This window comes from Macaca mulatta, chromosome 1, assembly GCF_049350105.2.
Source record: "Macaca mulatta isolate MMU2019108-1 chromosome 1, T2T-MMU8v2.0, whole genome shotgun sequence".
NCBI lineage: Eukaryota > Metazoa > Chordata > Mammalia > Primates > Cercopithecidae > Macaca > Macaca mulatta.
In genome coordinates this window covers 207,117,839-207,130,876 of record NC_133406.1, presented here as the reverse complement: position 1 = coordinate 207,130,876, position 13,038 = coordinate 207,117,839, and the positions used below count along the sequence as shown (strand labels likewise).

General features: G+C 47.2%; 1 protein-coding gene across 1 annotated transcript in view; it reads right to left on the bottom strand.

The window, feature by feature from the left end:
- CSMD2 (CUB and Sushi multiple domains 2) overlaps positions 1-13,038 on the bottom strand; it is a 649,885-nt gene that overhangs the window by 195,319 nt on the left and 441,528 nt on the right. The window contains exons 18-21 of the mRNA XM_015134762.3: positions 12,397-12,585; positions 12,081-12,197; positions 4,215-4,430; positions 2,479-2,667 (exon numbers count right to left, since the gene is read on the bottom strand). Coding sequence (XP_014990248.3) covers positions 2,479-2,667; positions 4,215-4,430; positions 12,081-12,197; positions 12,397-12,585 — 711 coding nt within the window. The remainder of the gene's footprint in view (positions 1-2,478; positions 2,668-4,214; positions 4,431-12,080; positions 12,198-12,396; positions 12,586-13,038) is intronic.

Below are 13,038 nucleotides of genomic sequence, written 5' to 3'. Positions count from 1 at the left end.
CTATGACTTCTGTTGCCCCCATCAGAAGGGGTCTCATGAAGGGCAGAGGCTATACCTTATCCATCAGCCTGGGGCTTCTGAGGCAGAGGGTTAGGTCTTCTCCATCACACCGGGATTCCAAAGGACAGGGCCATGTCTCCTGCTGCAGACTGGGGTCTCCTGGGGTCAGGACTGTCTCTTCTACATCAAATTCAGGGGCCCCTGATGTCAGGGGCTATGTCACCTCCCTCCCTGCCACCCACGTCACACTATGAATTAAAGCCCAGGGCTGTTCATCTCCTTCTCGGCTGGGAATGTTCCTGGTAGCACTATGTGGACTAAATCATCCAATTTGCATGGCGACTGGGAGCAGCCCCCGGTGGGCATTGCCGAGATGCCTCCAGCCTGAGCCTCGGCAGCCGGGCTGGTAGTAATTAGAGGTGATTATAATTACTGTGCATTATTAATAACATGTGAAACAGAAGACAAATGTAATAATGAAAATATTGTGAGGTGTCATGAACAAACAGTAATTGGAATAATAAGTTAAAGAATGAGTTTATGTAATGAGATCAATGAGGCAAGAGCTTAAGGGCTGTGTGCATCTGTGGTCCTGGTTAATCCCATTCAAGAAGAATTTCCCCCAGAACCATTTAGCTGAGGATGTTTTCCCAGAGACTAAAGGAGCTGCTAGCAGCCAGACATGAACTGAACCTTCCTGGGGTGGGCGGCGGGGTTCTATGTGTTTCTGAGCGTGTGTGGCCAGATCAGGGTGGGTGGATGCCTTTGGGGATGGTTATAGGAGACGGAGTAAACTCTGGGGTTATTTAATTGGTCAGAAACAGAATTCTGCCGCACTTTGTTTTAAAGTTTCCTTTCTGAGATTGTAAAAGGTTATTGGCAGAATAACAATAATTGGTTATTGATAAATACAGATTAAAAGGTTATTGGCAAAATGATAATTATATGCCACCTCTTGGTTTATGTAAATGATGTTATCTAACGTAGAGTAAAGCCTGTGAGTTGGATGCTGTTATCTCTGTTTTATAAATGAGGAAGCTGAGGCTGAGGGGGTTTGCTGGCCTGCCTGAGATCTAAGCGTTGGTAAGTGGCAGAGCCGTGACCCCACCTTGGCCTGCATGAGTGCATAGCCTGGGCCCGGCCCATCTTGCCAGCCTGTCTAAGCTGTCCTCGGCATAGCCTGCGGGCTCCATGGACTTGTCTCAGGCACAGCTGACCTCACCAGCATTTGAGATGCTGGTCCCCGTTTCAGTCAGTGCAGTGCTGCTTTGATCTGTTTTGTATATTTTTATGGGGTTTTATATAATATTTCACTTTACGTGAGGTCCATGGCTAACAGTGAGCATGGAAAATACTCCATGAATGCAGCTAGTGTTTTATCCAGCCCTACATTATAAGGATTGAGCAAACAGGTACCCAGGAGCCTGATACATTAGGGACAGACAGCAATCACTCTGCCCCGGGGACAATACTTGCTTCCCCTACTCCCTGGGCACAGCGCTCTAAACACACTTCTTTAAAGCTCTTGCAAGGAGGCAGGCAGGGCCCCGTTCCAACCTCCAACAGCTGCCTCTAACCTCCACATCTCCTGTTCTCCCTGCCGCTTGCTCCAGCCTGGCCTCTGAGCTGTTCCCCAAATGCTGAGCATCCTCATGGTTTGAGTCTTGGTCCTCTATTCCCTCTTCTCCCAGATATCTATCTCTGGCCAAATGTCAACTCATCAGAGAGTCCTTTTCTGACCATTATAAAAGAGCAACCCTAGCTCCAGCACTTTCTAAGCTGACTTAATTTTTCTCTGTATGCCCCAACACTGCCTGTCACATCACACATCTACATAGTCACAGCCTGTGTCCCCACCACCAGAATGTGGGCCACGAGTGGAGAATGTCTCTGTTTCGTCCACTTTTGTATCTTCAGAACCTAGCAGATGCCTGACATGTAGTGGGTTCTCTATACATGACCCCGCCCTGTTCCTTTTGTCCTCCCCTGCTGAATGGATGAAGTCTTCCTAAGGCATCTATAAGAGTGAGCACTGCCATTGGATTAGTAAAAGCAGCTATCTACTCCACCAGATGGGGACTCCCCCTGGGCAAAGGTCACACTCCCTCCTACAGGCTCACCTGGTGCCCATCCAGATTCCTCGGCAAGAGGCATCCTTAAGCCATGGGTCTGTGTGCTGAGGGTGGGGAGGTGAGAGTACTGAAGTCAACTTCATGTGAGTGCCCACTGTGGGCCTACTTTGGAAAGGTCACTTTAGTTTATACAGAACTGCCTGATGAAGCAGGGATTGCCATCCCTATTTTACAGATAAGGAGGCTGGAGTGGAAGGAGGTTAGGTCCCCTGCCCCGGGTCCCACCGCAGCTAAGTGTGGGCTAAGTCAGCCTCTTGGCCTGTGTGCCATCCACCACCTCACATCAATTGACTATAATCTGTCCCACCCCATTAGTGAAGCAAAATGAAAGCACGTGACCACCTACCAACACACCTTGGCAGAGGCGAGCTCCACAGGCGCCGTCTGCCCCCCAGGCACGTGATGCGGGCGGTGCCCTCCAGACGGTACCCGGGGAAGCAGGAGAAGGTCAAGGTGTCGCCCACACCAAACTGCAAGCCCTTCCGGATGCTGTAGGCTGGGACCTCAGGCTCCTCACAGGGCTCCAAGTCATACTCTGGAAAGGCAGCAGGAGATCTGGGCTCAGAGACATTGTGGGGAGATGGGAACGCACGGGCAAAACGCCAGGGGGAAAGGGCCAGGGACAACGAAAGACAGAGAAGAGGGCATGCGCACACTGGCCCACAAAAGGTGACACTGGCCCACAAAAGAGAAGTGAGAGCCCGAGGGGAGCAGAGGCAGAGAGAAGCATCAGGGAGCATAGGGAGGCAGAGAGAAGCATGGGGAAGCATAGGGAGGCAGAGAGAAGCACGGGGAAGCATAGGGAGGCAGAGAGAAGCATGGGGAGGTCAGGGTGGGCGGTCTGCACCCACTCCTGTGAGCAGTGGGAAAGGGCACAGTGTTTCCTAGACAGGCTTCCCAGGAGGATTTCTGAGGATCCTCAGCACTCAGCTCTTCTCTGTGCTGTCCCTTCATCTCTGTTTTAAACCTGTGCCTTGGGGCTCACAGGCTCTCCTGCTTCCTTCTCTCTGGGCACCAAACTAGGTAAATTCAACCAGCGGATTCTAGAAGGTCAGAGTACATGACCCAGCCTCAGGCAACTCCCACTGGGGAAGATACTCCAAATGCCTGACTAGAAGCCATGTCTCGGCTATGTTGGCACTTAGGCAGACGGCAAGCATGACCGGTGGCATTTATGGGCCAAAGCCCTGCCTAGGGCCTCTAGTGACAGCATAGACGTGACTAGTCCCTTGTCTGCAAGGGCTTCTCCCTTCAGGATGCAGTCCTCCAGGGCTGTGTGATAAGAAGGAGGGTCTCTCTCATAAGGGTTGAGTCTCACTGGCTGGATATGTCCCATTGGCCAAGCAAACCCAGGGATGTGACAGGTGACTTCTGCATTGGAGGGCTGACAGGGGACTAAGCTGGGCCACACCCCAGTTCCTAGAAGCTGGATGCCTCTTGTCCATTCCAGGAGGAATCCATGTGATACCCCTGGCCGTGGGTGAGAAAGGTGGAGGGAGGTACTCTGGGGTACTATGGGATAAGAATGGCGAAGGGCTCGGTACGAGAGGAGCCAAGGGTCCTCTTTCCTCCCTGAATGCCAAATAAAAGCGTTTTCTTTTCCAAATCCCTAAACACAGAGATAACTATCTATTACTATAAAATTAGCATTGATGAAAAAGATCCCAAACGAGACTAAATCACTCCAATATGTTAATTTCAAACCCCCTTTTTTTTCATATTGCTGGGGTTGGGAATATGGAAGTGGAATCAGAAGAAAAATCTGGAATAACTAAGGTAGGAGGGGTCTTTTGTGAAGTCCTCTAGTTCATCCAGTTAGGTGGGCCATGTACAGAGCAAATCCTAAACACCTTTATAGAAGGAGAATCCTCAATGATCATGCTAACTCCTTCCAAGACCATTATAGGGAAGTTCTTACTTGGGTCCAACCCAAGCATCTTTTGCTGAAGCACTGAGGTCAATTTCCCAGGGACTGGAGAGTGGAGTAATATCCATCTGCTAGGAAAACCAGAGACTGGCAGCAGAAGGAGAGAGCGAATAGCTCCATGGTCTCTTCCCCTCAGGGACCCTCACACTCTTTACCTGAGAAAGTGATGTTGAATCCTTCATATGACATGGAGAAATCGGAAATGAAGCGGACCTGGGCAGTGAAGTTGCCATAGAGCCCAGCGCTGATGGGAGCTGGCAGCCGAGAGCCAGTCAGCTGCCTCAGGGGCTGGGTGAAGCTGCCGTTCTCAGTGATGAGGAGGTAGTCGTGGCCACTTTCCAGGTGGAAGGTGTGGAAAGTAAAGAACACACCTGCCAAGAAACCAGAAGGTCAGGTTGGTGATGGCGAGATGGCTGGAGCACCTTAGCTGCCAGACAGGATCTACACAAACATTTCCAGTTTGCAAATGTCTATCTGTGTGTATGACTACAAGCACGCATCAATAAACCATACAGGTGAATCTGAATGAAGGAACCTGAACACACAAGTGCCCAAAGATTCAGGGAGAAGAACACCTTTTTACAGTTGTCAAAATTTAAAAGAGAGATTTATGGCTCCACCTATGAGAATGCTTTAGAGACATTCATTAATTAATTCAACAAGCATTTGTGTATTTGTTGAGTCTTTACTATGGGCTAGGATCCAGGGTTAGGTGCAAGGGGATATACCAGGCATTAAACAAATAGCTGCAATACAGAGTGCTGAGTGCTGGAATGAATGTAGCTCAGCATGCCATGCGGGGCAGAACAGAAAGCAGTTGACAGCAGGAAGAGGCAGGTGGAGGGTGGCTTCACCAAGGAGTAAACATTTGACATGGATCTTAAAAGGATGCATAGGAATTAACCAGGTAAGGGGAGAAGGAGTGTCCTAGGCAGAAGACCCATATATGTAAAGGGACTGTTGATTCCAGGTTTGTTGAACAGCAGCTGGGTGTGGCTACTCCTGGAATTGAAGTTGGATAGGTAGATGGGGGCCACACCCAAGATTTTTCTGGATGCAATGAGAAGGCTTCCTATCCAGAGTGGACCAGATCTCAGTTTTAGCAAGATGTTGGTGGCTGTAAAGAGGATGAAGTGGAGGGAGAGGAGGTAGGGAGATCAGTTATACTGGTGGCTGCTCTGCACTGGGAGAGGATGGGGCTTGGCAGAAAGAGCAAAAGCAGGAGATGGCCATGAGTCCTCAGGGGTCGGGGCAGGGTGGTCAAGACAGCAGGCATTTCATGCAAAGGGGAAATGACATGACATCTGGTGGCACATCCACCTGGAGGATGGTGATGTCTTCTGTTACCTGGGGAAGGGCAGATAGGAGGGAGGTGTGGGTTGTAGAAGTGTAATGGACTTAGCCTTTTCTGCATGCAAGCAGTGAGAGCTAGTGGGCCACTGGAAGGACAGATTTGGAAGTTCAGGATTAAGTGGGGACTACAGAGGTAGATCTGGAAGTCACCAGCAAATCGTTGATATCTGAAGCCACAAGCATGGAGAAGAGGGCTAGGAGAGAGAGGGCAGAGTGAGAATCGGAGAAGGGGTGAATGGAAGCATGGGCAGAAGTGACAGGGAATAGGAGACTGGGCAAAGGAGGAGCGATGGGGGAGATGGTCCAAGAGCGGTCAGAGAGCTGGAAAGAAGGAGGAGGGAGCTTCAGTAATGGGGAAGGTTAAGAGCATAAAATAAAATCAAAGTAATGATATTCATTAACATTTCAAGCACTAAATATTTAGTGTCGCTGTCCTAACTGCTTTTACTTGCACTATAGCCAGCCCTTGTCCCTTGGAAGGGAGATAGGAAAACTCATTTAATTCTACCAGGAACCCTGTGGCGTGGGTACATTATTATAATCTCCAGTTTACACCCAAGAAAACGGAGGCACAAAGAGATGAAGTCATCTGTCCAAGGTCACCCAGCTAGTATGTGGTAGAGCTGGGATCTGAACTAAGGCAATCCGACTGCAGAGGCCGTGCTCCCAGCTACTCCAGGGTGCGGCCTCTCAGGCTACAGAAAGAGAGCAGGTAGTAAGAATGGCCAGGAAAGGTAAGGGATCAGGGAGTGAGGGAAGTTATAGAGCAGTATGGTCTTAACACCCAAAGCAATTCTAGAACTTGTCCAGGTGGCAGTTGTGTTTGGTGGGGCATGTGTGTAAGTGCGTGGTCACGTACATGGGCATGCCTCATGTTGGAGCTTGAATCCAGATTTGATGTGATGGATGCACATACAAATATTTAACTTGAATGAACCATGCAGAATCAACCAAGTGAGTAGCCTATGGGACTATGTGTTGTGGATGGTGCCAGGACAGGAACATGTTAGACTAGGACCCACCTGCTACTCCAAGTGTGATCCCACTTTCTACTCAAAGTATGGTCCATGAACCAGCAGTATGGTCAGCACCGGGAGGACTTACTAGAATTGCGGAGTCCTTGGCCTCCACTGAAGACCTACTGAATCAGAATCTGCATGCTCTTTAGATCCCAAATGATTTATAGGCACTTAAAATTTGAGAAATATTTCTCTAGATAATTACTGCTACATTTTTTATAAATGATGGTTGGAGCCAAGCCTCTAATGCTAAAGCATTTTAAAGGTTTTTATATCCTTGACTCCCTGTTGATAGAAGCTGGTGATCCTGGAGGATTTGGGCTTCTGTAGATAGAGATGGAGGAGACAGAACCCAACAGAAGTGATGGGACCAGAGATGCAGCTTGTAAATACCCTGTTTCCAGGCAATTGAGATGCATCAAGTCCTAAGCACCTACCAAGTGCCAGGCCTTGTGCTAAGCACTGAGAAAGATCTCCCAGTTTAGTGGAGAAGACAGACAAATCACTACTAGTGAGAATCCAGAGTGGGGCACAGAAGAAGAGTGGGGAACTATGCCTCAAGGGTTGGGAAGGCTTCATGGGGGTCAAGATCCTTGATGTGAAAAGGCTTGTGGGTGCATGTGCCCACATGCATGCTATACTCCTGACACATAAACATGTCTGCAAATGAGAAAACTGCTCTCAGTCTATACAGGTTAGGAAATATATGTCCTTTCCCTCCTACCTAGGACATGGAGTTGGGTGGAGAGTGGGTGAGACCCAGTCACAGGTGGAAACAAGTTGATTAAGCACCACACTTTGCACTCTATTCTAGCATGCAAATAGACCCCTTCCAAAGGGGTACACATTTGGCTGGGATTCTAAGGATGAGCAAATATCTGAGATGAACCTCTGGGTTTCCCAGCTGTGCTGATTGCCTGGGGCTTTTTGGGCCATTGTGTGAAAATGAAGACATTGTCCGCAGAAATACAGAGGCCCCATGTTGGAGTTTGAATCCAGATTTGATGTGACAGATGGACCCACAAACAAATACTTCACTTGAATGAACCATGCAGAATCATACCAATGACATCAACACCACATAGGAGTGGAAAGAGCAGAGCAGTGGAAAAGTCATGCACTTGGGGGTAAGACACACCTGGATCAAAAGGTCTTGGCTAAGGTTGCTTAACACCCCAAGTTCCAGGTTCTTCAACTATAATATGTAGGCAATAATATCTCTCTTACAGGTGACATTTACCCCTGAAGTGAGGCATAACTGGGAAAGCATGTGCAGAGCACGCAGCACAGTGGCTGGCACACAGTAGGGGTGCAACAGAAGGTGTTCCCTTTGCTCAACTCATCTAACTCTCAGACAGCCTCATGGGTTAAAAGGTGTCAGCTCTAGGGTTTCAGCAAGGGCACATTCTCAGGATTCCTGAATTGGCTGTTCCCTTGGACTGGGCAGGTGGCAAGTTGAACGATTTCACATTTCACAGAGTTTTGAGTTTCCTGAGCCATACTGCTGCCTCTTAGGGAGCAATCACAGAGAGCAGCTTAATAGGTCTGTTAACCCGAGATACTCTTACAAACAGAGAACGAAGAATGCCCTCTGGAGAAGGGCCTGGGCTCAGTTCAATTCGATTCATATCACCAAATGCTTCTTGAGTTCCTTATGTGCCTGGCATAGAGCCAGAAGCCAGGGAAACTGCAGGAAACAAGACAGACCGATCTCTCACAACTCCTCGTCTGTCAGGGAGACTGATGATGAAAATGCAAGTTCTCTATAGTGGAGCAAAGTCTGAAATCGTGGAGGTACAGAATGCATGCTATGGGAGCCCAGGGGAGAAGAGCCCAATCCAGATGCAGAGCTGGGGAGACGGGGTCAGGGAAGGCTTATTAGAGGAAGGGGGTTCAGAAGGATGAAGGGCTGGCCAGGCAAGGGCGATGGTAGAGATTCCCATTCCCCTTGCTTGGGGAGAGGAAGTGTTCCAGAGAGAAGAACATTGTAAAAATGTGCAAAGCTCTAGAAGGGAAGGGAAGCCTGGCAAGTCCTAGAAACTGAAGGAAGTTCTGTGTAGCTAGAACTTAGTTTAGAGGGCTCAGAATGAGGCTGAGAAAGGTAAGGACTATGAAGCTGTGCTAGCTATTTTATTTTGTTTTTTATTTTTTGAGATGGAATTTTGCTCTTGTTGCCCAGGCTGGAGTGCAATGGCGCCATCTCAGCTAACCACAACCTCCGCCTCTTGGGTTCAAGCAATTCTCCTGCCTCAGCCTCCAGCGTAGCTGGGATTACAGGCATGTGCCATCACGCCTGGCTAATTCTTTTGGTATTTTCAGTAGAGACAGGGTTTCTCCATGTTGGTCAGGCTGGCCTCGAACTCCCAACCTCAGGTGATCCACCCGCCTTGGCCACTCAAAGTGCTGGGATTACAGGTGTGAGCCACCGTGCCTGGCCTAGCAATTTTATAATTTGGGGATCTATGCTAAGAATTCGGTGATGGCTTTAAGTGGTTCTAAGGAAGAGGTGATCTGGTCATTCATCCATGATTTCTTGTTGATTCTCTGCTGAGCACCTTTCAACATGGCTACATACTGTTCGTCTTTGAAGACCAGCTGAAGTCTCAACTCCAGGACACCTTCTTAAACCCTGGGTTGGGCTCGGGAAGTTTTCACACCTCTCTCTGCTCTATCACACATTGGTCATGCTATACTGAGATCTTGGTTTAGGCTGTCTGCTACCACTAAAGCATAAACTTCCTGAAGGCAGGCAATGGCACAGTGGCTTGTTCAGCTGTTTTCCTAGCAATTTGCATAGTGCAAGTATCAAATAAGCATTTGCTAAATAGTTGGTGAGCTTGATTGACTTCCAGGCAAAAACACACACATAGAAACTCATAGAAAAACATACACCTTTATAATCACAGATGTCCAGACACAGAGAAAACCGTAATGACAGGGGTTGTTTCTCTAGGGATTGTGACGGGCTGCTTTTCTTTCCAATGGTCTCCGCTGACCAGGCTTGGTGGAAACAGCTCTTCAGGGTGAACAAGGACACTGTCCCATCCCTCCCCTCCTTAGGAACAATGTTGTGGGAAGAAGGGGACAATCCTGGGCCTCAGCCTGACCACCCAGCTAGTCTTGCCTTGATGCAGTAAGCTCCAGGCCATCCTATCCCTGGCTAGGGCAGCCCTAGTAAAGGCCAAGTGACACACTTAAGTACATGTGGTGGGACTATAAATGACTTTTCTTTCAAATTTTCTTTGTTATACAAATAGTGTATTTTAGATGTAATGTGTTTATTGCTCAAAATTAGAAAAAAGCCAAAAGATGAAAATAAGAGACAACATCTTGGGGTATATTTTTTCAGGCTGTTTTCTATGCAAACAAGGATGTCTTTTAAACTAAATATATTCTCGTGGCAAACTTATTTTTTTTACTTAACAAAGTATTGCAACCACCCCTGTAGGTCTTTAAATATTCTTTCACGTTATTCCTTTTAGCAGCTGCCTAGTATTTTATTCTATGGCCATACCCTATCTTTATTTAACATTTCTTTATTGATGGACATTTTAATAGTTCCTGATTTTTCAGTACAATACGTAAGGTTTCAGGGGAAATCTTTGCAGCTAAATCTTGATGTAGAGTTTTACTTATTTTCTTCAGATAAATTCCAGAAAGTGGAATTGCTGGGTGCAAAGGCAGGTACAGTTGTCCCTCTGTATCTGCAGGGGATTAGTTCCAGGACCACCCTTGGATACCAAAATCTGCAGATTCCTAAGTCCCTTACAATATATTTTCAAGGCTTTTGATTCACATCACCAAGTCACCCTCTGGAACGCTTGAACCATTTCACACAGTGTCAGCAGTCAATAGTATTCCAGGGTCCACATTATCCCCCAGACTGCTACAGTTTTCTTTGATGACTTCAAAAGGGAAATGCTATTTCCCTTTTAAAATTACACTTGTTTCATTATCAATGAGGTCAATGATTTTCCATTTGTATTTCCTCTGTTACGAAGTGTTACTTTATAGCTTTGCTCATTTTGCAGGTTGGTTTGGCTAGGCATATGTCTCTTGAAACTTTTTAAGAACTCTTTGTGTGTCTGGTAGCTAATCCTTAGTCAATCATATGTTGCAAATATTTTTTTTCTATGTAGTATTTGACTTTGAATTTTTATGGAGTTTTTTCTTTTTTTTTTTTTACCTAAATCCTTTGAAAGGTTTTTTTTTTTTTTTTTTTTTTTTTAAATAGCAGTCTTTGCCTTTATGGATTCTACCTTTGTTGTTACTCTTTAAAGTACGTGTCCACCTGAGGTTAGAGATTCACGTTCCTCTAGTGCTGGAGTTTATGTGATTAAATGCTCGCAAATGCTTGAGGTATAGATGTTTTTTTTTTCTTTTGTTCCAAATGGTTCAACCCACTGTTTTAACACCATTTATTACATAATCCATCCTTTCTTCAATGGATCTGAAATGACACTTTACTCATATACTAAAGTCTCTCTCACACATACATGGGCATGTGTGTGCACACATGGAGGGATCTATTTCGGGACAACTATTCTCCACGTCTTATTTGTAGGTCCACTCTTGTACTCATACCACATTGTTAACATTAATTTAGCTCATAATGACGTTTTAATATCCGGAAGGATTAATCTTCCTTTGAAATTTGTTTCTTGGCTCTTCTGCATGTTAATTCTTCTAGATCAGAGGTTCTTAATTAAAAGCGTGCATCAAAATTACTGGCAAAGTGTTCTGAAAACATAGATGCCTGGTTTCCACCGCCAACATAGAAAATCAAAACCTCTAGCCTTGGGCCTAAACATTAGTGTATTTGCCAAACTGCAAGAACCATGACTCTGGATGAACTTGGCAATAAGCTTCTGAGGCTAGAAGCCAAATCTGCCTGGTTACTGCCGATGCCCAGCCCCAGTGTCAGCCCCATGGGTGGCATTGAATACATATTTGTTGAGAAAAGAGTATTAATATGTTCATTAATATTTATTTATAACCAGCACCTTTACTTTGAACTTGGACTCCCAAAGGTCACTCATGTTAGGGGAGCTGAGGCAGCAGTGCAGGCTGGTGACCCATATGAAAGATGGCATCAGAGGAGGAGCTGAGTTATGCAAGAAGGGGATCGCTGTGTTCAATATCTGAAGGGTGAATGTGAGGAAGAGGGAGCAGGTGTATCTGATGCTCCTCCAGGATGCAATACAAGAAAAACATTTTCAGAGACACCTAATAGACTATTAGGAGAAGAAAGCATCTGTGCAAAAATGATAGTAGGTGACCATTTGTTGAATGGGTTGGTGGCCTCCCCACACCAGGCATGTTGAGGCAAAGGGTGAGCTGAGCTGGTGTGTTGCCATCTTGTGGGGAGTGATTTAGAGAAGGTTCCTGTACTGAGTGATATTGGATAGCTGGTAACCTCCAAGATCTCTTCCAGCAGGGAGATTTTAGAATCTCAACAATACTTATTGAACAAGTTCTACCATTCAAAGAGATGAAAAGACTCTGGAGGTTTTCTTGTTGGTGAGAAAAGTTCAGACGAAGCCCAGAGGTCACTATCTAGGGAGATGCCCATTGAGGTCAACTTGACCTGAGGAACTTGGGTCCCTGACCACTCACATCCCAATGCCTGCTATGGGCCGAAACACTCACCCTTGCCGTGAGATGTTTCGATGATCCAGGTGCAGTTCAAGTTGTTAGGGTAGAAGTCAGGGAACCCTGGCGACAAGATGGTCCCACTGGAGCCTTGAATGAAGCCACCACAGAGAGCTATAGAAGGAGTGAAGAGGGCAGTGAAAGACCAGAGGGCCTCAGGGAGCACCCCTGTCATCCTCCTGGGACCCCATCCCCCATCTCTCGAAACCCCAACCCTCGTATGGGGTAGGGAGTCAGGGGCCTTTTGAGCACCTGTGTTTCTGTGGCAGGAGAGGAGTCTGCTACTTTAGCGCCCCCTCATGGTGTGCCTCACCTTCACAACTGGGCAGGGCCCGGCTCCACTGGAAGTTGGGCTCGCACTCCAGAGGTTCCCCGTCACTTAATGTGTAGCCTGAGTCACAGCTGAAGGTCACCAGCGCGCCCACATAGAAGTCATTCCCATGACGTTGTCCATTTACTGGGATTCCTGGATCCAGACAGTGGTCTGACTGCAGTGTTATAGCTGAAAGAGAGAGGCCACAGCTGGGACAGACAGCTCACTGTCACCACAGAGGGACCCCAGTTGACTCCAAAGAGTGGGTAGAGAGCCCTGGTTTATTAAAGGCAGAAGTTGCCAATTACTGACTCATGAAATGTGGCCATCAGTATTTGCTGAGAGTGGCGTAGGTGCTATGGTAAGGCTTTGGGATACAACAGGAGTAAGAAAATGACCTTGTCCTCATGGTGCTCGCAGCCCCAGCTTTCTATATTGGTCTACAGAGAACTGAAGTGACAATGATGCTTTAAATCGAGGGGATGAATGTGGAAGGTGACGAGGAAGGGCAAATGTGGGTGTGAGATGCCATCTCGGGTTAACTTCATGGTCAGTCAAATGTTCTGACCCCAGAGTGCCCAGCGTGGCGACACCCAATCACCTGCACACAGAAGAGGCCATGAGGTCTGCACGCAAGGGCCT